The sequence below is a fragment of the Gopherus flavomarginatus genome, chromosome 5, assembly GCF_025201925.1.
Source record: "Gopherus flavomarginatus isolate rGopFla2 chromosome 5, rGopFla2.mat.asm, whole genome shotgun sequence".
Classification (NCBI taxonomy): domain Eukaryota; kingdom Metazoa; phylum Chordata; order Testudines; family Testudinidae; genus Gopherus; species Gopherus flavomarginatus.
The window spans coordinates 57,708,803-57,731,105 of NC_066621.1; the positions used below are offsets into that span (position 1 = coordinate 57,708,803).

Below are 22,303 nucleotides of genomic sequence, written 5' to 3' on the forward strand. Positions count from 1 at the left end.
TTGTTTTTTTTTTTACAAGTGGGAATATGCGGAGGCCACTCAAAAGCTTTACCAGTAGCTATTGTTCTTAGCAAGTTGCATCTACATAGTCACACTCCCTGCCTACCTTCTCCTTTGCAGTCTTGGATAAAGAATTCCAACATTAATAGTGGTTCCCCTCAGGTCCATCCCCTTTCTGTGACTTCCAAATCCACTAAGGGTAGGGAGAGTGGCCCCATGGGACACTACTCACTAGTAAAATTCCACTGCTTGCTGCCAGGGGTCTTACGTTCCACAAGTGTGAATATTCAGAGGCAACGCTATAGAAGAACTAATGTGGTAAGCAACCTCTTTTCTCCTCTACGTAGAGAATAGCCACATTCGCAGAATCATGAGGCAGCATTAAACTAAACATCATTCACTTTTATATAGTGAAATCATTCTTTCTGGTTCATGAAAACTTCGCATTACTTGTGTGTGTTAATCAGTTTGGAAAATTTGTTTTGTAAGAACTGCTTTGTGGGAACCTTGCTGGACCTTGGCTTCCCCCTCTGTTTTATTAAAACCACTTCCATAGTTGCACTGTCAGCAGTTCTGGCACCCATAGCCATGGCACTTTAACAAGTCCCAAGATTTTCATGGTATTCCTTAAAGGCTGAGAGAGAAGCCCAAATATCTGAGATTTTAGGCCAAATGCTGAAGTTAAGCAGGTGTATTCCCCATCCCAAAATAAGTTAATAGGAATAGTAGCTAGGATTCATCCTGTTTTCTGACATGATTGCTGTATAAGATTTTTAGAAAGTACTGTTTTACAGCTTTTACAAACATTTAGTTTCTAAGGTGCAGTCATTAAATCCTGGCAAATGGCAGAAAGTATAAAAATATATTCTAGAGTATGCACAGGAAACCTACTTAATCCAACACTTTCACATTGGATTGCATCCAAACTGGTGTTTAAAAATTCCATAGGGATTACTATCCTCCAATAAAAATTACTGGACAAGAGCTAGTATATTGTGATTTATGACTACAAGGCTATGAGATCTTTATGTAGATCAGGTGTATTGCTGACTGTAAATGGGTTGTTTTAGCTTTAATTCCATAGCTGTGAGCAGACCTGTCACTGAAATGGGATTGGATTTTTTTTGTATTTAATTTTTAAACAAATGGAGAGGTATAGAAAGCAATTGAAAATTATGCCATTTGGTCCACCTTTTGTGTAGCTTATAGCATACAAAATCTAAATACATACTTTCATTTAAAAAAACCTCTTGACAATTAGGGTGAAATCATGGCTGCCATTCAAGGCAGTTGGAGTTTTGCTATTGAGTTCAGTAGGGTCAGAACTTCACCCTTGATATATAATGCTGAAAAAAGAGTTCGTGTGTTTTTTACTTAATTGGTGCGTGCAAAGATAGTCCTGAAACATTCAAGCAGACTATATTTTAGATAACTTGTCTCTTTGGGTGCCTGAGTCTGCCCTCGTAGGGTGATAAATAGTTGAAGATTTTGATTTGACTTGTTTGCAACCAGTTGCTAATTACTTAAAATGTCTGACCACTCAAAATAATACTGTAAAGGGGAGCTTATGATCTGCTGCTATAATAGCTGTTGGTTTCCAAGTTCAATGTTATTTCTATCCTCCAACACATGACTTTCCCATTCTGGAGAGTGGTAAGATTAACCGTTCTCTCAGCCACTGACCTCTCTCAAGTTGAGGTGCAGCACTTCTGAGTAGTATAGCTGGAAAGAACTATTCTGGCCAATGCCTATTCACGTAAGGTGCAGTGGTGGTGGAAGGGAGAGTCTAAGGTCTTATCCGCATGGTTTTGTACCAATTTTAATGAAAGGTGCTCAGAAACCAATGTCTGTTAAATCTTTGCAGCCCCTAGTATGGCTGTGGTTATCCTAGTTAAGTTCTTATAGTGGTATTGCCTATTTTGGTAAATTTACCCCTTCTTGATAGTGTGCTTAGAGGAGGAAGATTTTAGTGGCTGTTGCCTTTCAGGGAAGGGGATGAGAGTTGGCATTATGGTGCTTCCTGGTGATACCTAGCATTGTGAGGTGCTTTGCTACCACTTGCCCTTACCACTTGCCTTTTCTGTACCTGCCAGGGGCCAGCTCGCTGACTCCATTGGTCATGCACAACATAAGCACTCTTTTCTGGGCTTGGGCAGGTTCTGCACGCTCTCGCTCGCTCTCTCTGTAGCAGTGGGCACACTCCAACCTCCCAGAATCTCCCTGGAGTATCCAGCCCTTACTCCTCTGGACATTTGCAGAATTCACAGATTCAGTGGTTCCAAAGAAGCAGTACACCCCAGCTTGCCAGTTCGCTGTTCCATTTTTGACACACAGCACTTAGCTTCGTTTTATAGTGAAAACAAGAGAACGTTTAACAGATTCAAGTGACAGCGTATAGAAGTATTGGAAACAAATGGTCAGTAATAAAATAAAATCGTAAAATACATTCTAGAACCAAGATTTACATCACTAGATGCTTTCCTGTCTATAGAGCAGTGCTTACCCAAGTCCTTCCATCATTTTACAGCCAGGCTTGACTGTAACCCTTCCATTCATGACAAGTCATATGGTTAGCTTGACGTCCTCAGTAAATGATCCCAGGTGTCTGTTTTCACTTCCACATATAGCGGAACAATTCTTTGTCTTTATTTGTGAACAAAATGTCCTCTGGTGGTGGTTTTTCCCTGTATACTCTTTTTTGTAGATTTCACAATCTCTTAATCAGCATCTGGCTCAGTATACAAATAGGCATACACTGTGAGAGACACAGACAAGTATCTCTTATCTCCTACCTGAAACAAATCTATCCAAGACAAGACATGTCATCACCTGGCTATCTGCCTAAAGAACATAATTTTCAGTACAGACAAAACTCCTTAATATTATCTGAACATGCATTTTGCAGTGATTATGATGACCTGTGGACTTCTGACTCTCGGTAGATACTTCACATTCCACCCTTTAGTGAACTATTTAATGCATACATCTGACCCACTGGATCCCTATAAAACCCAGCTCACCCCTGTGTGCTCTACCAGTTGGCACAAGGGCTCCCTGGGTCACAGGCTCTTGTGCTCTTCTCCATCAGCCCTTTTCACAAATAAAAAGCACTTTATAAAGTTTTATATAATGTCTTGATACCATTAAACCAGAGGATGTTGTCAAATCCTCTCCCCAAAATATCTTGTGAGAATGTGTTTGTGGCAGTTCCTAGATGCTGAAAAGGCACTCAAGGTCTCTGTTAATAGGAGGATAAAGACTTTTTTTTTTTTTTGAGGTGTGTTAGAGAAAGCAAAAAGAGCAGAAGCATGCAAGCCACCTTAGATCTGGTTGGTGACTTTGTTCTGCATTGCATCCCTGAAATGAATGAGCTCACAATTCTTTTGAGTTTTTCCTCCAGTTTGATTCACAGATGTATCTTGAATAAAGAGTTGAGAGAATATTGTCACCTTACATGGGGCCTTGAAGTGCCTACTATTACCTTTTCTTCTTGTATCTGTAATTGCCAGATACTTCGTTCTTAGTTTCTAAAACCAGAAGGTACCACTGTGATCTAGTCTTGTGCATAACAGGCCATAAAAGTTCCCTGAAATAATTCCTCTTTCAACTAAAATTTAATAGTCCCTGAATGCCACCTTATTATTCGTTAGATAGAACTTACGGCTTGTGAGATTCTATATTGGTGGGACCTCAGGGTGCAGGAAAAAACCTATTGTGTAATATCACTGCTTCTCTGGTTCATAAATTCAGAATCTCTCATATATGTTGGAGAGGGTTTTCAATAATGTTAACAGAGTTTATGCAGGGGGCAATTGGTGGCTTCTTCCATAGCATGTTTTCCTTCATATTTGTTTACAAGCTCCAAGTGAACAGTGGAAGACTAGAGGGATAGGTGAGGTGGTGTTAAAGAGCTGTAACATTGGTTCTGTTGCATCAATAAAAGCTTGAATAGCACATTGGTAGTTCTGAATTAATTTTAGTTCTGGAAATAGTTAAGAACAGAAGAGCTATTAATTACTGGTCTTAATTTTCTGTAACTATTTGTAAACCATACTCCTGGCTTTTATAGTTATATTTTGAACTTACCTAGGGTTCTTGCTTTTAAATTGTAGTAGCTTCATTCTAGTTAACCATCATGGCGGACTCCTTTTTTCCCTGATTGAAATCTAAAATTGCTTTTGTGAAGGTAGCTGTTGGTGTGCTTTTTTTTAACAACCGAATTGCAGTATAGGCTGTCATGATTTTGTGCAGAACAGTCACAGATTCAACTGCTTTGTCTGTAACACTAAGTAATGCATCAAAGTGGCAGTTTCTTTCACTTTTCTAACACCAAAAAATGTGAGCGTTTACTGCATATCCATTATAGGTGTCTGTACTGAAGAATCTTAAAGAAAAATTGACTTCTCCTTCGAGTGCTTGCTCATATCCATTCCAATTAGGTGCGCGCGGGCCGGTTGCACGTTTGTCGGAAGATTTTTACCCTAGCAACACTCGGTGGATCGGCTTGGGCGCTCCCTGGAGTGGCACCGAATATATACCTCTGCTAACCCATCCGCCCCTCAGTTCCTTCTTACCGCCTATGCCAGTCATTGGAACAGTGGAGTGCGGTTTTACTGACCTCCACCTCCCTAGCTACTCGTAGTTCTCTAGTTTATTTTTTTGTGTATATACTTCAAAGTTATATAGTTTTAGTTAATTTTTATCATTCATAGTTAGTGTATAGTTAAGAGGAGTTCGCGGATTAGCCCCTTCCCCGCACCCGGTGCCGGGGCCCATGCCTGGTTCACCGGGTTTCAAATCTTGCCTGGCCTGTCATAAGCCGATGCCGACAGGAGATCCACACGACTCCTGCCTTAAGTGCCTCGGGAAATCTCACCTGACAGGTAAGTGTCACATTTGCAAGGCTTTTAAGCCGAGAACAAAAAAGGAGCGGGATTTTCAGCTAAAGCAGCTCCTCATGGAGGTGGCTTTTACCCCTCCGCCTTTGGCACCGAGCGCTGGTCAGTCGGTGGGCAGAAGGGCCTCCTCGGCATGTACTGCCAAGGCCTCTCGGCACCAGCTGTTGCTGGCACCGAAGTCGACTCGGCACCACTCCCTCTCCCCGAGGTCGGGAGAGCCTAAGACTCCTGCTTCTTCCGTGTCACCTGCACCGCAGGTAGAGAGCTTGTCTAAGTCAGATTGCCCGGCACTGACACCTGCCACGGCACCAACGACGTCGGCACCGTCGATTCCGGTCCCACAAGGGCCGTCGAGTCCGGTGTCTGTCAGCTCCCCAGCACGAGCCGTGGTTGAGCTTGCTGTTCCATCCACGCCTGAGACATTCTCAACGGCGAGGGATCTGATTGCCATGACAGAGTCGACACTGCCTCAACCCCCGGCACCACCAGTGCAGGTAATAGTCTATCGGCAAGCCTGCCTTGATAAGACCATCCTCTCCCCACACAACAGAGCAGCACCGTTCACAATCGCGGTCCTGCAGAGGTTCTAGGTCTCCTTGGCGCTCCCGCTCCTGACATTGCTCGCAGTCCCAACACTGTTCTCTGTACCGGTTGCACTCGTGGCACCGTTCAGTATCCCGTTCGCCGGCCTGCTACTCTCGGCACCGTTCCAGCTCCCGGCACCGCTTCAGGCCCCATGACTCCTGTAGCCGTTCCCGACGTCGAGCCTCGAGATCTTGGTCGACCTGCCGGCACCACTCCGGTCGCGGTCTCGTTCCCGGTACCGGTCCCCGGTGCCGAGTAGAGCAAGGTCCGCTAGAGGCAGAGACTCAGCCCAGGGCTTCTCAGCCCCTCCATGGCCAGCCAGACATGCATCAGTGTCGTCCCACGTGGACAGCTCTTATGCACAGGACTGCGATTCTGATGTGCCCACTATCATCTTCCAAGAGGCCTAGGACCAAGGACCCCATCAGTGGTCTTTCTGGACACCTTGGGTGTACCAGTAGTTCCGTCCTGCTCTGTCTCATCAAAGCACCAAGTGCTAGAGGCGACGGTTAGCCGTCCCCCTCTGACTGCTGCGGAGGAAGCTCCAGTTCACCCACCAGACTCCCAGGTTCCACTGGAACAGGAGGTCGCCCAAGAGCAAGAGGCCACACAGGACCCGCTCGTCGCCGGCATCTCCTCTTCCTCTTCTCCAGATGAGGCGGTGGCAGGAGTATCCTCCTCGGGCCCTCCTCCAATCGACCTGAGAGCCCATCAGGACCTCCTAAGGAGGGTAGCACTCAATATGAACCTCCAGATGGAGGAGGTCCCAGAGATAGAATGTCCACTACCAGGTCCTCTATCGGCGGATGCCCCCACTAGAGTGGCCCTACCGTTTATTTGGACCATCCAGGCCAATGACGACACTATATGGCAGTCTCGAGCCTCCTACCCCTCCTGCGGCCAGGGGAGTCGAGCGTAAATATATGGTGCCCTCTAAAGGGTACGAATACTTGTATGTCCATCCTTCTCCCTGCTCACTAGTCGTCCAGTCTGTTAGTGAGAGGGAACGCCATGGCCAGCAGGCACCAGCCCCGAAATCGAAGGAAGCTAGGTGAATGGACTTACTCGGCTGCAAAGTGTACTCGGCAGGTGCCCTATAGCTCCGGGTGGCAAATCAACAAGCCTTGCTTAGCTGCTATAATTATAACACCTGGGTGGCAGTGAGTAAATTTACGGAGCTTCTCCCTCAGGATTCCCACCAAGAGTTCGTTGCCCTCTTGGAGGAAGGGAAAAAGGTGGCCAGAACTTCCCTCCAGGCCTCATTGGATGCAGCAGATTCAGCAGCCAGGACTCTGGCCTCGGGTGTTGCCATGAGGCGCATCTCATGGCTTCAGGTTTCAAGCCTCCCACTGGAGCTGCAGTATACCATTCAGGACTTGCCATTTGATGGGAAAGGCCTCTTCTCAGAAAAGACCTGACCCCAGGCTGCAAAGCCTGAAGGACAACAGGGTCATAATGCTCTCTCTCAGCATGCATACACCGGTGACCCAACGCAGGCCTTTCTGTCCCCAGCCTCACCTCCCATACTCTGTGCCTAGACAAAGACAGGACTTTGGCAGGCGGCACGGCCGAGGTGGTCGCAGATGACCATCAGGACCTCAAGGGGGCCAAAATCAAGGTCCCTTGAAACCACCACCAGGACCAAAGACGAACTTTTGAAGGTGCGGCTGAGGGCGGCGTACCAGTTACAGGCCAGAATCCCTCTCCTCCCTTCTCCAACCGTCTCTCCTACTTCCTCCCTGTGTGGTCCTAGTTAATTTCAGATCGCTGGGTCCTACGCATGGTGGAGTATGGGTACCAATTCCAATTTATTTCAACTCCGCCCTGCAACCCTATCCCTCTTCAGAGACCCCTCTCACGAGCAGTTCCTCTTGCAAGAGGTGTGGACGCCACTCAGGTTGTTTAAGTTACCTGTTTTCTTTCAAATTAGTCTCTCTCAGCTACTTTTTCTCAGTGGAGGGTTGTAACCTCTTTTCATTCATTTTCCTATTGCCTTGTGCAGTTTCTGCACTAAAGAAGTCTTAAGGTGTGAAGTGAAGAAATCTTTTATCCCTTTTCAACTATCTCCTGGAGCATAGAACATTGATTAGTCAACACTGAGACATTAACAAAGAAAGTGAGGTTTTTTGTAATGAAGGCAAAAAAATCTAAGGGCACGTCTGCGCTATAGTGTCACAGCTACAGGGCTGCAGCTATATTGCTATAGTGTAAATGCTTCCTACGTCAACAAAGGTTTTTTCCGTCAGTGTAGGTAATCCACCTCTCTGAGAGGCAGTAACTAGGTTGACAGAGTTCTTCCATCGACCTAGCTGCACCTATAGTGAAGGTTAGGTCAACCTAACTACGTTGCATAAGGTGTAGAAATTTTTCACAGCCCTGAATAATGTAGCTAGCTGGCTTAAGTTTTAGATGTAGACAAGGCCTGAGACTTTGATCTCTTCCAGGTACAGTTCTGAGTTGGAGAATACCTCCCCCAAGCCCACGCTGCCTTCCTCCAAAACTTTCAGCAAACATGGTGCTGAGAATGATTGATTTGTTTATACACTATATTTCCTTCACCTCCAAAATGCTTTCCTTACTCTGTAGCTCAACAGTGGTGATTTCTTTACTCTTTCTTTATCTGAGAGAAGAGTGAGGAGAATTTTATTTCAGGATTAATGCCTCCTATACTGGATCTGCTTTTGTAAAAATTCCTTAGCTACTGCTTTAACAATGGCTTCTTATGTTCTCTACTTCAAAGATGCTGCTGCCTTGTACTGTTGTGTGCCTTAGTACTTCTGCTTTATGATGGATCACATTCTTTTACTATAAACGTCAGTCTTGACATCACACCATGCTTCAGATTCCTACAGAGATTCTGTAAACTCAAATGTGAAGAGAGCAAGAGGGAGGACTACTTTGGTTACTTAAGTAACTAATCTGAGGAGATCCATTTTGCCCAGCCACCTATCCTATTTGCTTTCAAGTTCTCCAAATAATTCAGTTTGGAAACTTGTGAACCAGGCTTGCTATATGTTGATAGTGCTGTGATGCATCTTTTCAGGGAATTAGCAGCTCCTATTTTAAATTTTACTGCTAAAAAGAGTGCCTCTTAAGTAAGAGAAAGTAAGACTGTGCCTAAATTAGGGAAATATATGCTGTTAAACTATATTGATATAGCTATACATGTGCAAACTTCCATAATCTAGACAAAACGTAGTTTGGAGATATCCCAATTTACAGGTAAGCTGACCTATATTTTCATGTGCTTTTATTTCTTTGAGCTCAGTACTGAACAGTATGTTGTTTAAAATGCTGACTTGAATTGTGAGCTTCCACTCAAGTGTCAAGCTTTTGTTTCAGAATCTGACAGGCATCTAATGGTATAATGTTAACTACAAACTCTGATAGTTTTTGAGCTGTGTGTGGGGGGAAAAGACCATCTCCTGAAAGAGGGAAGAAAATACTTATAATACAAAATCCTCTAAATATTAATCTTTTATGTCTTTAGAAACTCTTGGAAGCTCCTTTCAGACTTGACTCTGATCTGACTCATTTTTTTCTGTTTAACTCTTTAAAATATTTCTTCTTTTACCCTGCTTTATGGATATAAATTGTAATACTGGCTTTAAATTACAGTATATGTTGGAGGTATTCATTTTTATATTAACATATTTGACTAAATGACAAGCCAGTAATTTATTCACAGAGTAAAGTTACATCTAAAAATGTTGTGTTTTTTTAAATTTTTTCCTTTTTTTCTTAAAACTTATTTCCCAGTATGTAGTCCAACTAGGCTTTTCTCACTGTCATAGTCCTAAAATTGAATACCCACTTCTGAAAACTTTCCTGGCTTTTGCAAAGTACAAAGCTGAAACAGTTTTGGTACTATCATATTTTTATGGCCTCGCATGAATTTGTGGTGTGGAAACTATAGATGTGGCAGACTTGATTATATAGGGGATGTTTCTGTCAAATGCTCTAAATATCTTGACATCATGAAAGTGCTCAAAACTAGGAACATTTTAATGTATGCAAAGTAAAAATACCAACTTTCTATTCTTGCAGACTTTTGATATAATTATGTTGCAACTTCCTGTTTTTGAAACTATGATGAATCTGTTACTTTGTTTGAAATGTGTTTATTTCATTTGTGCGGGCAGGATATAGCATACTTTTTGCTTAATTTGACAAACAGCTTAGACTGGAGAGATTGCATAGCTTTTTTTTTTTTTTTTTTTTTTTTTTTTTTTGCAAGAGCTCTGGTTATTTGTGTGTTAATCAGTGTTGTATTAGTGGCAACTAATATTCATGACTTTACTAAGTAGATTAGCAGGTACAGAATGTATTGTATACTGATCCATTAGTTTCAAAGGAACTCAGAGTGCATATAGTCACACATGGTAAATAACACTTCACAAGTGGCTTGATACTAATATATTGCACAAGATGCTTTTGCTAGGCTGCTGGTTTCTAAAGAAACTAGTATGTACTTGTTCAGCATATGATCCAACATTTATCTTAACTGAGTCAGACGACTTTGGAGGTAGAAACTACTCCAAATATACAAAAGAGATTGTATAGTGGTGAATACAGTTGGTGACGTGCTAAAACGCTGTACTTATAGGTGGAGCTGAAGGTGGTGCCTACAGTTAAGGTTGCCTAATGGCAATGTTGTAAGACCCAGTTTTCAATTGGCTTGTAGTTCTGTCAAACCTTTAACAATTATGGCTGAAATTTTCCTTGCCTGGCGTCTGCCTGAGATTTGACTTATTTTAAAATTTTCAGTTGAAACAGGTTAGGGGGAAATGAGTATCAGTTTGCCTGTGTTAAAAATTCTTACCACCATTTTGTTGACTAGCTCTTGCAACTCCTGGATTCTGGTCAGGGACTCAAATTTGGGAAGGGGGCTGCGTTTGTGTCAGATGTACCTTTTGCTGCCTCCTTCGAAGTCCACCAAAATTTGGCAGTTATGCTCCAAAAATGTTGTTTGCATGTGCTGACAGCATGTTTCAAAGTTTATAAACCTCTGAAAATGACCTTCTCAAATGAAAAAGTGCGGGCAACCATAGCTATAAGTGGAGCATACAGGAATACTGATAAATAATTCTAAGTACTGTATTATAAAACAGAGTTGTCGCTGGTTAATATGTTAGCTGTCTCTCTTATGGGTGTATGTAAACCTTGCATAGGTCACTCATTTTTATCTTTGTAGCTAAGTCCAAAATGGACATAATACCATTACACAGTTTGATGTAGTTGCACCTTCTGAGGGACATAGCCAAGTACAGGGTAACAATATGATGTGAAGTCTTTTGGCAGATCAACAAGGAAATGAACACGGTAAACTCTTCATGCATTTTGAATCTGGCAGTCTGTTTCCATATTCCTCCTCTTTATTTAACCTCCTTAAATGAATATCCTTTTTTAGACTGCTCATAATTGATTATATAAGATCTTAATTATTTGGATGTGCCAATATGACTTTCCTGTATGTTCATGAGGCACTAGTAGGTGACATAGCTTGATGCTTTGTCCACGGGGAGGGACAGACATTGCTAATATCCAGAGCAGAAGGATGAGAGGAGATGGAGCTAGAAACTTGTGAGTGATTGTGTATGGTAAAGTTTTGGAAATGTCCGTTGAGCGACGTACATACAACTTAAACATAATTTGTCATTCCAAGTTTAGTAAGTTTTCCCTGCCCTGAAGAGAGTGCATTATTTTAGGCTGTGAAATCTAGACACAGCCCAATAGTTCAGGAATGGAAGAGTGATGAGATTTGGTGGAGGAGGAAGAAAGAAGGAATGATTTATTGTTGGATGAATGGAAAACTTTATTCCAGACCCCAAGTGTCTTAAGTTCCGTTGACTTTTGATAGACTTGGTCTCTTAAGTGATGCAGGTGCTTTTGAATATTTCTCCCTAGGGAGGAGAGAACAAAGGTGCTTATTGGAGATGGCTTGAATTGTATAGAGCAGCATGACAAAAGGAACAAAGTGAAAACAGGAGAGAAACTAAAGTAATGTGAAAGGATTGGGAAGAAATGAGAAGATGATAGGGAGGCAAAACTACCTGAGACCTTAAAATAGAGCAGAATGAATTTGAATTTGATAGCTTCCTTAAATTTAAGGGATTAAAAAGGGATATATGCATGTGGAAGGGGATTCAATAGTTTTATTGTACTCGTTAGGAGGCAATTCCACTTGGAATTACTTTATTGCCCCTGTTCAGAATGTGGAGGTGACAGAACTGCGGTGGATATATTTCAATGGATAGTTGATATCTACAGTGAAAAGTGATCAAATTACAATGCATATGCTGATCTCTGGGTAGTTAAAATCATTTTCTTGTATGTTTCTGATTTCCTTACTCTTGTGATAAACTATCAGACAATTGTAGCAGTAGTTGCAAATTTAAATATATCTGACTTTCTCTAGGGACCATGATAACATTGCTTTTATACATTAGAAGAGCGGGAAGTAGTATAAACTGAGGAAGTGGCCGTGATTGCATAGCAACGCTGCCTTGAATTGGAGCTTCAGAAGAATGGAAAGAATGGCCTTACTGTTACTATGGCAAAGGAAAATTATATTCTTTAGGGATTTATGTGAATGTAGGATGACAATTGGACTAGAATATACAACACACTCAAAACAGTTAAACTGCAAGTGAAATTCTGGTTTCTAACTTATAATTGGTTGGTAAGATGCCAAGTCAAAATATTTTTAATGGCTTTCTTTTAGTAGCTGTCCTTCCATGGTACAATCTGCTTTGTTTTTGCAGATTCTGTGATCTGTTAGTTACAGATACTTGTAATTCTAGTGCTTAATATGTCTTCTCTTCTCCTTTTTAGTATTCCCTATAACCACATGGGATGGCTGGGCTTACTTCTGTCAGCAAGACACACACGTGCACACACACAGCTGGCTCATTCCTCTTGAATTATCTAGCAAGGGAAATGGGCCTAGCCCCATAGCACTTACTTCAAACCCTTCCCCCTAAGCAGGTTTCAGAGCTTAGGTTTCGACCAGAGTGGAAACATTGACACTGTTTTGGTTTAGCCCCATAGAGTCCAGGTCAATTGACAGTCTCGTGCTGCAGGTTTTTTGCAATGTAGATGTTGCAGATTCTGTGGTGATGTGGAGAAAGTTAGGGTATGGCTACACTTGCAGCTGTACAGTGCTGGGAGTTAAACCTGCCTTCGTACAGCTGAGTAGGGAATGTGCTGCAGTCTGGCCACACTGACAGCTACCAGTGCACTGTCGTGGCCACATCTGCAGCGGCATTGGGAGCGGTGCATTATGGGCAACTATCTCAGTGTTCAAGTGGCTGCAATGTGCTTTTCAAAAGACGGGTGTGGAGTGGAGTGTGACAGGGAGTGTGTGGGAGTGGGCGGAGAGTGGATTTTTGGAGCTGACATGTCAGCAGCTGCCTTGCAAGTTCCGACCCCCTCCCTCACTCCTCTCGCTCACTGAAAGCAAACAGCTATTTGTTTTTTTCCTCACAGACCAGATAAGCAGCCATGCTGAAACAGACCCCTCCTCCCGCACGCCGTGCTGCTTCTCTCCTCAAACCCCCTCCCTCTCCCTCTCTTCAAGCAAACACTAGCTGTGAAAGGGAGCACCCTGCCTGCCTCTGCTCATTCACAGCAAACACTAGCTGTGTTTGTGTTTTTGATAAGCAGCTTTGGGAGCCCAGAGTTCACAACAAAATAGAGAGGCATCACAACAAAACAAAGAGAGTAATCTTTACTTAAAAGGATTATGGGAAGCTTCCGGAGGTCAGCTAAAGCATACTAAGATTATTCTCTGTTTACACTGGCACCCCAGCGATGCAGCAGCAGCGCTATTCTCTTTATTCCTCTCGTCGAGGTGGAGTACAAGCAGCGCTATAGCCAGGGAGATACAGCGCTGTATGTGCCTTGCCAGTGTGGACGAGGGGTGAGTTACAGCGCTATAAAGCCACCATCAGCGCTGTAACTCTTAAGTGTAGCCTTAGTGAGTTGTATAAAAGTATGACTGTCTAGGCTTTTAGATGGTTTGCATTTTAACTACAACTTTCTTATGCTGATGTATAAGTGAAATACTTGTAGCTTTCATGCTGACAAAGTTATATTTGGAGGGCTTGTTCTAATAATATACTTTTAGATTTAGTTTTGTTTGAATTATGGGGTTAAAAGAAAAAGATGTTGCCTATAGTGTCTATGGCCTTGGCTACACTTGGAGGTCTGCAGCGCTGGGAGTTACAGCTGTCTTCTTACAGCTGTGTAGGGAAAGCTCTGGAGTGAGACAAGAGCAAGGACTGGTTCGACTACAGACTGAGCCGGTGCCAAATGACTGTGGAGTGTGTTTTTGGCCTTTTAAAAGGGCGGTGGCGATCTCTGTATGGGAAGCTAGACTTGGGGGAAAGCAGCATCCCTGCGGTTATATCCGCGTGCTGTACCCTCCATAATATTTGTGAAGGGAAGGGTGAAACATTCAGTCAGGCATGGACCTCTGAGGTTCAACGCCTCTAGGCTGAATTTGCACAGCCAGAGAGCAGGGCTACTAGAGAGGCCCAGCATAGGGCTTCAAGGATTAGGGATGCCTTGAGGGAGGAATTTGAGGCTGAAAACCAACAGTAATGTTTGGTGCCTTGCACGGGAGTGAAGTGCAGTGGTTACAATGTTAGTAGGAATCTGTTTTTCCTAAGCTGATTTGCAGTGCCAGTTTCTTTCCTGGGCTAAAGTATCTTTGACTTTCTGCAATAATAAAGACTGTTTGTTTTCAAAGCCAAGAATTCATTTATTGAAAAGAAAATAACTTTATTGACAGATACACAACATTTTGGGAACCTAAAAGGACAGGGGTGTGTGGTGGGGAACTGTACAGTCACAGGTTTGAATATGTCCTGTCTGAAGTGCTGTGCAATGACTGCTGCACTTCAGGATGCCTATACTGCATGGTGATGGGGGTTGAGTGCAGAGGGTAAGGGTCATAGTTCTCAGATCTGGTTGGTGAACGTACAGGTGTTGGAGACAGCTGGTGGAGGTAAGAACCTGGATGCTGGGGAAGGGGGTTTGGAGCTGACATTGGGACACAAGGGAAAGAGCTTTGGGGTGGGGGAGCGATGCTGTAGTGCTCTCCCTGCATGGCTACGAGCGCTTGGATAGAGTTCGCTTGGCGCGCCAGGATGCTTATCAGCTGCTTTGTGCTTTTCTTCCTGGCTGCTGCGTTTCTCTGGCAGATCCTGCTTTCCCTTTCCCTCCAGTCCTGCAGTTTTTTATTCTCTCTGGCCATAACTGTTTGTAGCAGGTCATCTTTGCTTTTTCGTGGCTTTTTCCGCAGGTTTTGGAGTCTTTGAGCTGCTGTTAACATGGGCAGCTGAGAACTCAAGGTCGCTTATGGAAAGGAAAAAAAGGCAACAGTTAACAGAGGCAGCATTGTTTATATCTCAGACAGTTTATTCCCACACAGTGAAGGAGTTTAGTCTTCACTTTAGCATAATTTTCCCATACCAAAGAGAGTGCACATAACCCACAGGAGCCCTGAAATGGTGAGTAAGGGGGACTGATTGCTTCAGGGCTGTGCTGGGGTTTCTGTGCATTGGGGAAAGCAAACAGCTGCAGGGGGCACTTACACTGAACACTCTCCCAACATTTTCCACAGGAGTTAATCCTGGAAGATATCTCGCTGCTGTGGGTCACCTGGGAAAAGCGGGAGGGTCTTCTACAGCAATGCGGATTTCGCCCTGGCCCCTATGCAGCTTGCCTGTGTGCAGCAATGGTCCCCCAACCCCTCGCGGCACAGTGGCGTGTACGCGTTAGCCTAACTGGGACAAGGACCACAGTGGCACTCCCTATAAACTTGCGCAGGCGCATTGCCCATGCTCTGGCTGAAACTTTTGAAGAGATTACTGAGGCCGATTACTGCGACGTGATAGACCACATCAATGGGCTATTCCACATCTAGGCATGCATGCATGCAGCCCTAACCCTCCCTCCTTTCCTGAATCATTTCCATCCTGAAAATAAAAGCCGCTTACCGGGAACCCGCTCCTCTGCTTGTCCTTCACCAAGTACCAACTGCTGCGACTGGCTACCTTCCTCCTGGCTTGAGAAGAGCTCCTGGCTGCATGCCTCCTGGGACTCCAGGGTTTCTCCCCCCACCCCAGTACTCCCATTCTCAGTTTCCTCCTCCTCCTCCTCCTCCACCTCTCCCCCCGCTCTGAAGTGTCCATTGTGGTCCTCGGATTGGTGGTGGGGTCACCCCCAAGTATCGCATCCAGCTCTTTGTAAAAACGGCAGGTCATGGAGGCGGCACCAGAGTGGCAGTTTCCCTCATGGGCTTTGCAGTAGGCACTCTGCAGCTCCTTCACTTTAATCTTGCACTGCACCGCGTCCTGGTCATGGCCCCTTTCCAGCATGGCCCTTGATATCTGCCCATATGTATCGTAATTCCTATGGCTGGAGCACAGCTGTGACTGCACAGCTTCCTCCCGCTAACACTGATGAGGTCCAGCAACTCGCCATTGCTCCATACTGGGGCTCGTTTGGTGCTTGGAGGCATGGTCACCTGGAAAGATTCACTGATTGCACTCCACACCTGGCTGAGCAAACAGGAAGGGGATTTTTAAAATTCCACGGGGCATTTAAAGGGCAGATCACCTGAGGCTAGGGCAGTAGAGTTTGAACTGATGAGCAGAGTGGCTGAGCAGGCATTCTGGGATACCTCCAAATACTTCTGGAGGCAAATAACAGCCCTTTTGGTGGCCACACTGGCGGCACAGCGCTGCATCACCAGTGCTGCAGTCGTTATTCCCCAGGCAGAAGTGGAGTACAAGCAGCGCTGTAGCCAGGGAGATACAGCGCTGTATGTGCCTTGCAAGTGTTTACGGTTAGTAAGTTGCAGCGCTGTAAAGCCACCACCAGCCCTGCAACTCTCCAGTGTAGCCAAGGCCTGTGAATCCAGAAGTAAACAAGGGACTATTCCCCATTGTTGTTCTAAATGACTGTTTTGTGTAATCTACAGGTTCATTCAGCTTCTAGGTGGCAAGTAAAAGAGGCTGTGAAGTGCTTAAAGAATTTACTTTTCACTTAAACAATAGAATTGATTTGCATACTCAAATAGGTGCTTGTCCACTGATGCACAAACAATCAATTGACTTTTTAAATTCCAAAAATGATGCAGAGTTTATTTTTAAACTTCAACAATGGTGATGTAGGACTGGCATAGCAAAACTATAAAAGCACTGATGTGTTGTCTGAAGGGGCAATGAAACTGTCTAAAATACTTGTACAATTTTGGAATATTTATCTAGAAAACCAGCTAAAACTCATGTGATTTGACTGAGATAGAGTAATAGTGTAAATGCTAATTCCTCCAGCGAATATTTAGATAAGTTATAAATGTCCTCCCCAAAAGAATGGGGGTTAATATGTATTATCACATTAATGACATGTATCCATGATTCATAACAAGTGTTCCCTCTGATATGCTGTTTGCCCACGTCCATATCAAGCCATTACCAGAGATTGCCAAATGATACTTAACCGTTTTAGATGTATTGTCTAGTCTAATTTGGATGAAATACTTCTGAGTTTATATCATTTTTTGAGTTCCGAAAATAACTCTGCGGAAAACAGTTTGATAGACGAGAAATATTTAACTTACTGCATTAAACAGTGTATTGTATGTATGTGTCTTGTGCACATACATAAATTCTGTTTTTCTGCAGTCATACTTTGTCACAGATTATGATCCGACAATTGAAGACTCCTACACCAAACAGTGTGTGATAGATGAGAAAGCAGCACGTTTGGACAGTAAGTATTTTTTTAAAGCATAATTAAATATTGATATTTAAATGGTCTGTAACTGTTTGAACTTGAATTTTAAGAGGATGGTACTGGCTGAAATTGTATTGTGCTATGTATTTTGATTTATGATGCTTTCATGACTACCTGATTAAAAACTTGTGCTCTAGTCTTAATTGCATATTCATTGACTATCAAAGAGCTAATCAAACTTAAAACTTTCTTTAAAGTGACACTAAGCCTAAATGCCTAATGTAAATAATGTGTCTGCAACTAAATAAATAGCATCTCTATTTTTAGAGATGCTGAGCATCTGCAGCTTCTATTCTCTAGAGATATCCTCTGCATTAGGAGCCTTATTCTTGGGCCTTATGTTCTGAGTACAAGACTACCAGAACTTCTTCCTTAACTCTTCTGAGTAGTGGTTCTGGGATACAATTTAATGGCTGTCATGTTTGCCACCCGTGCAGAGTGTAAATGCTGCCCTCCAAATATTCCAGTGAGACCCCTTTTGTTAACAATCAATGTAAGACTCCCATCTAGGTATGCACAATAGCTATTTTTGCCTGGCATGAACTGGTCAAAGGGAGACCACTGTTTGTTCAGGTCTGGTTCGTGCCAGACTTAATGCCTATGACGGGGTCACTGCCCTGAAGTCAAAAAACCTTGAGTTAGGAGTCCCACCAGCATCTTAAGTTCCAGGAGTAAGAATTTTGCAATATATCTTCATTGGAAGAAAAACTACAGAAGTCATTTTCCATATGCTGGGGAAGGTCATAATTTGTAAAATAACATGCCTTTTAAAAAAGAAGCTGCTGTGCTCCAACTATTTCAGGAGGAAAAGTTTCACAAACTAGGAGCATGAAGTATAGTAACTAGTTTTTTCTTCTGTTTAGTTCTGGATACAGCAGGACAAGAAGAATTTGGAGCTATGCGAGAACAGTATATGAGGACTGGGGAGGGCTTTCTCCTTGTCTTCTCAGTCACTGATAGAGGAAGGTAAGCCTGAAATCAATTATGAGACCAGGTGCTACTACTCCATCTGATAACTTTGTTTGCTAAGTCAGTTTCTGCTAGAATAACCACGTGGTCCTTTGTTGCAGACACAAGCTGATGCCAATGCTTCCTGGTTTTAAGTGGCTAGCTAATATTCCCTCAAATTGTGTTAGAGGGAGTTGGGGTAATATGGCTAGACAAAATTCAACTGTTAATTGTCTATTCAATGGTTCTCAACCTTTCCAGACTACTTGTGTCCCTTTCAGGAGGCTGATTTTGTCTTGTGTACCCCAAATTTCACCTTACTTAAAAATTACTTGCTTACGAAAACAGACACAAAAATACTGAAGTGTCACAGCTGACACTGTTACTGAAAAATTGCGTACTTTCTCATTTTTACCATATGATTATAAAATAAATCACGCCCCCCCTCACTTGAGAAACATTGATATAGAGCAGTATAAACAAGTCACTGTATGAAATTTCAGTTTGTACTTACTTTGTTAGTGCTTTATCACGTAACTGCTTGTAAAATGAGACAAATATGTAGATGAGTTGATGCGCCTCCTGGAAGACCTCTGCGTACCCTCAGAGGCACATGTGCCCTTGGTTAAGAACCACTGGTCTACATTTTATTTCAGTTTCATTAAAGCACCTACCCAATGCTATAAGTGACTTTAAACTATAAATAGGAAAACAAGAGTGGGGGCAGGGAACCAAATGCGTCAGGAACAAAATACCTCCCCCAAATATTAAATTGAACTTTTAAAGCTGGCTCGGTATGTCATGCCAGGCTTATTGAGCAGTTCTTGGTAAGAGCATGTAACATCTATGCTTGGTGTCCTTCACTGAGTGCACTGGTAGCTTTTTGTTTTGGTCAGCCCTTTCTCCTTCCCTTTTCCCTAAGGCAGCTCTATTCTCTTTGCTTCACTGCTTAGCCCCTCTGGGCACCCTTAACTCTGCCAGCTCAGTGTTGCTGTGCCTGGTGTTACTAGGCTTGCTGCTGTCCTTTTCTGGCAGGCAGCAAACCTGACAGTTTAATTTACTTGGATAGCACTTCCACTTTTCTTCTATTCCTGGGCATTAGGATTATCCCCAACTTGATGGGTTTTTATAATTAAAAGCAAAGGTTTAAAACATTAGAAAAAGCTGTAGAGGCTTTGTTGGGAAGACCAATTGGCTTTCTTGGATGCTATCTGAAATTTTGGCCTCCATAGTCTTGTATGGAATGGATACAGTGTATTTTTGGCTGGTAATTTCAAACCTGGTTGCCTAAAATTAAGAGCCTGAATCATATTTGAATTTTTTTAAAAAATTGTCCTCTATGCTTTGAGTGCAAGAATAAAATCGGTATCCTTCCTAGCCATATGGAAACTGGCAAAAGACTCTTGCTGCCTAAACACAACCTTCTGTTGTCTTAAGTGGAAGTGCCTTTTCCAACTTATGTATGCACATAGCTGATACTAATATTGAGTTGCCGTTCAATGAAGAAAATAGACAACTGTAAAGTTGCATGAACCATATCCTTAGGCTAAGCAGGGCATGCTCCACTGCAACTTTCTAAAAGACCAGAATAGGTCCTATAGATGACACATTACTGATTTGTGTTAAGAATAATTTTAAATGGATGAACTAGCTCAGTGGTTCCCTAATCATGGAGCCATAGTGACCTAGGATGAAACAATATTTTATTTTAGGACACTTACAATCCTGTCTCTTTGTCCATAGGCAAGTTGTATTCCCACGTGGTGCCTGGGCACTAACAATACTCAGAGCCCAGGAGCCCAGCTCCACCAATATTTGGGGTTGTTTGTCTCCCCCTGGCCCCATCTGCTGCACCCCCTGCACCTCCCCCGAATGTCTCCCAGTCCCTGCTCATCTTTCCATGGCCCCGGAGCAAAGAGTCTGTCTCTTCTGTGTAGCTCCATGCTGCCTCCCTGCAGCAACTGCTGCCACGGGGTCCTAGTGCCCCCCAACTTCACTGCCAGGACAAACCAACTCTGAGCCTGTCCTTCCACCTCAGACCCGTCCCTTTTCCGGTGGAACCTCCAGCAGCACCTCCCCCTACGCGCCCATAGTCACCGCTCCTGCCCCATGCTGGGCAAGGAGGCAGCCCCATCCCTCACCCCCAATGAGACTACAGTCAGGGGCAACAGCAGGGGAGCAGCACCCCCCAGCACCCACCATGGGGGCGGTGAGGGAGATTCCTGGACCTGAGGGGCTCTAGGAGCACCTGCAGTGACAGTGGTGGGGGTGAGTGTGCTGCTGGGGGGGTGGGAAAGGGGGCTCCTCCTACAGAGGTTGCTTCAGGGAAAAGGCTGGGGGAGTCCTCTCTGGCCACTGTCCCGAAGCAGCCTGCCTGGACCCCCAAATCATCCCCAGCCCTGCCCCACCCCAGAGCCAACATCCTCAGCCAGAGCTTTCACTCCCCTGCCACGCCCTCTACCCTAGACCAGAGACCCTCCAATACCCCGAACACCTTATCCCCAGTCCCAGCCAGAACCCTCATCCCCCTGTACTCCAACCCTGTGCCCCCGCCCGGAGCCCCTCCCACACCCCAAACCCCTCATCTGCAGCCACAGCCCTCACCCCTGCACCACCTCCCATCCCCAAACTCCCTCCCAGAGCCTGCACCCCAATCCCTTGCCCCTGCCTAGGGCCTGCGCCCCAGACCTCCTCTCCCATCCAAACTCCCTCCCAGAGCCTTAGGCAGGTGATGGGGCAGAGTTTGGACGGGGGCAGGTTCTGGACACCACCAGAATTTCTACAAACCTGCCATCCCGTCTTCATCCATAAACATGGAGGGTGGTTGTAATCCCACTCCAATTTTTCATGACCCCATAGATCAGGGGTCGGCAACCTATGGCACGTGTGCCAAATACGGCACGCGTGCCAATTTTTAATGGCATGCTGGAGCCTGCCAGGACTCCAGCGTGCCATTAAAAATCCTGCCCAGCCCAGCCTACTCTCCTCTGCCCTCTGCTCCCCTCGCGGGGGCAGGGAGCAGAAGCATAGCCGTGCACATGGGGTGGGCAAATGGCCCCACTCTCCCAACAGGGCAAGCCGTGGGGTCAGCGCTCCCAGGCCGGAGTGCTGGGCCGAGCGCAGCAAGCTGCTGGCCCCTTCCTTGGCCTTCTCCCCTCCCCTGGAGCTCTGCTGCTGCGCGCAGCGCTCTGGAGATTGGGTCTGCGTGCTCCTGCGAGGCAGCATTTGGCTCCACAGGGAGGCAGACACGCTCCCTGCTGAACTGGAGCCCTACTGCTGCCATGCTCTGAGGGCTGGGGCTGTGCTCTCCCGCGGGGCAGCATGTCTGGTTCTGCCTGGAGCCTCAAGGTAAAGGGCCCAAGGTTGGGGGTGTTGGATAAGGGGTGGGGGCAGTCATGGGACAGGGAGCAGGGTGGGTTGGATAGGGGGAATCCCGGGGGGGTGATTAGGGGTGGGGGTCTCTGGAGGGGCCAGTCAGGGAGCAGGGGGAGTTGGATGGGGCATGGGAGTCCCGGGGTTTGTGAGCGGGCAGTGGGTGGATAGGGGTCAGGGGACCGGGAGCAAGGAGGGTCCTGGGGTGGGGCAGTTAAGGTGGGGGGTCTGTAGAGGGGGTGGTCAGGACAAGGAGCTGGGGGAGTTGTATGAGTTGGGAGTTCTGGGGGTCCTGTCAGGAGGCAGGGGTGTGGAGAGGGGTTGGGGCAGGCAGGGTGTGTGTGGGGGTTGGATGAGTTGGGAGTTCTGGGGGTCCTGTAAGGGGGTGGGGAGCGGTTGGATGGGGCATGGGAGTCCTGGGGATCTGGGGATGGAGGTGTGGATAAGGGTCGGGGCAGTCAGGGGACAGGTAGGGGGTTGGGTCCAGTCTGGGGACAAGGAACAGGGAGGCTTAGATAAGGGTGGGGTCCTGGGGGACAGTTGGAGGCAGGTGTCCCAGGAGGGGGTAGTCAGGGGACAAGGAGCAGCAGGGTTGGGAGTCCTTAGGGGGGCAGTCACCCAGCCCTCCCCCCCCGCGTGCGCGCACACACACACACTCACTCACTCACTCTGCTGTCTACGCTGAGCCCCGT

The 22,303-nt window shown here is 45.2% G+C and overlaps 2 protein-coding genes across 3 annotated transcripts in view; both read left to right on the plus strand.

Moving 5' to 3' along the window:
- LOC127051789 (uncharacterized) overlaps positions 1-22,303 on the plus strand; it is a 434,435-nt gene that overhangs the window by 295,509 nt on the left and 116,623 nt on the right. The window lies entirely within an intron of this gene.
- The window catches only part of RRAS2 (RAS related 2), a 93,417-nt gene that overhangs the window by 51,426 nt on the left and 19,688 nt on the right, over positions 1-22,303 (plus strand). For both annotated transcript variants that reach the window (XM_050954568.1, XM_050954569.1), the window contains 2 exons: positions 17,180-17,267; positions 18,155-18,257. In XM_050954568.1, coding sequence (XP_050810525.1) covers positions 17,180-17,267; positions 18,155-18,257 — 191 coding nt within the window. The remainder of the gene's footprint in view (positions 1-17,179; positions 17,268-18,154; positions 18,258-22,303) is intronic.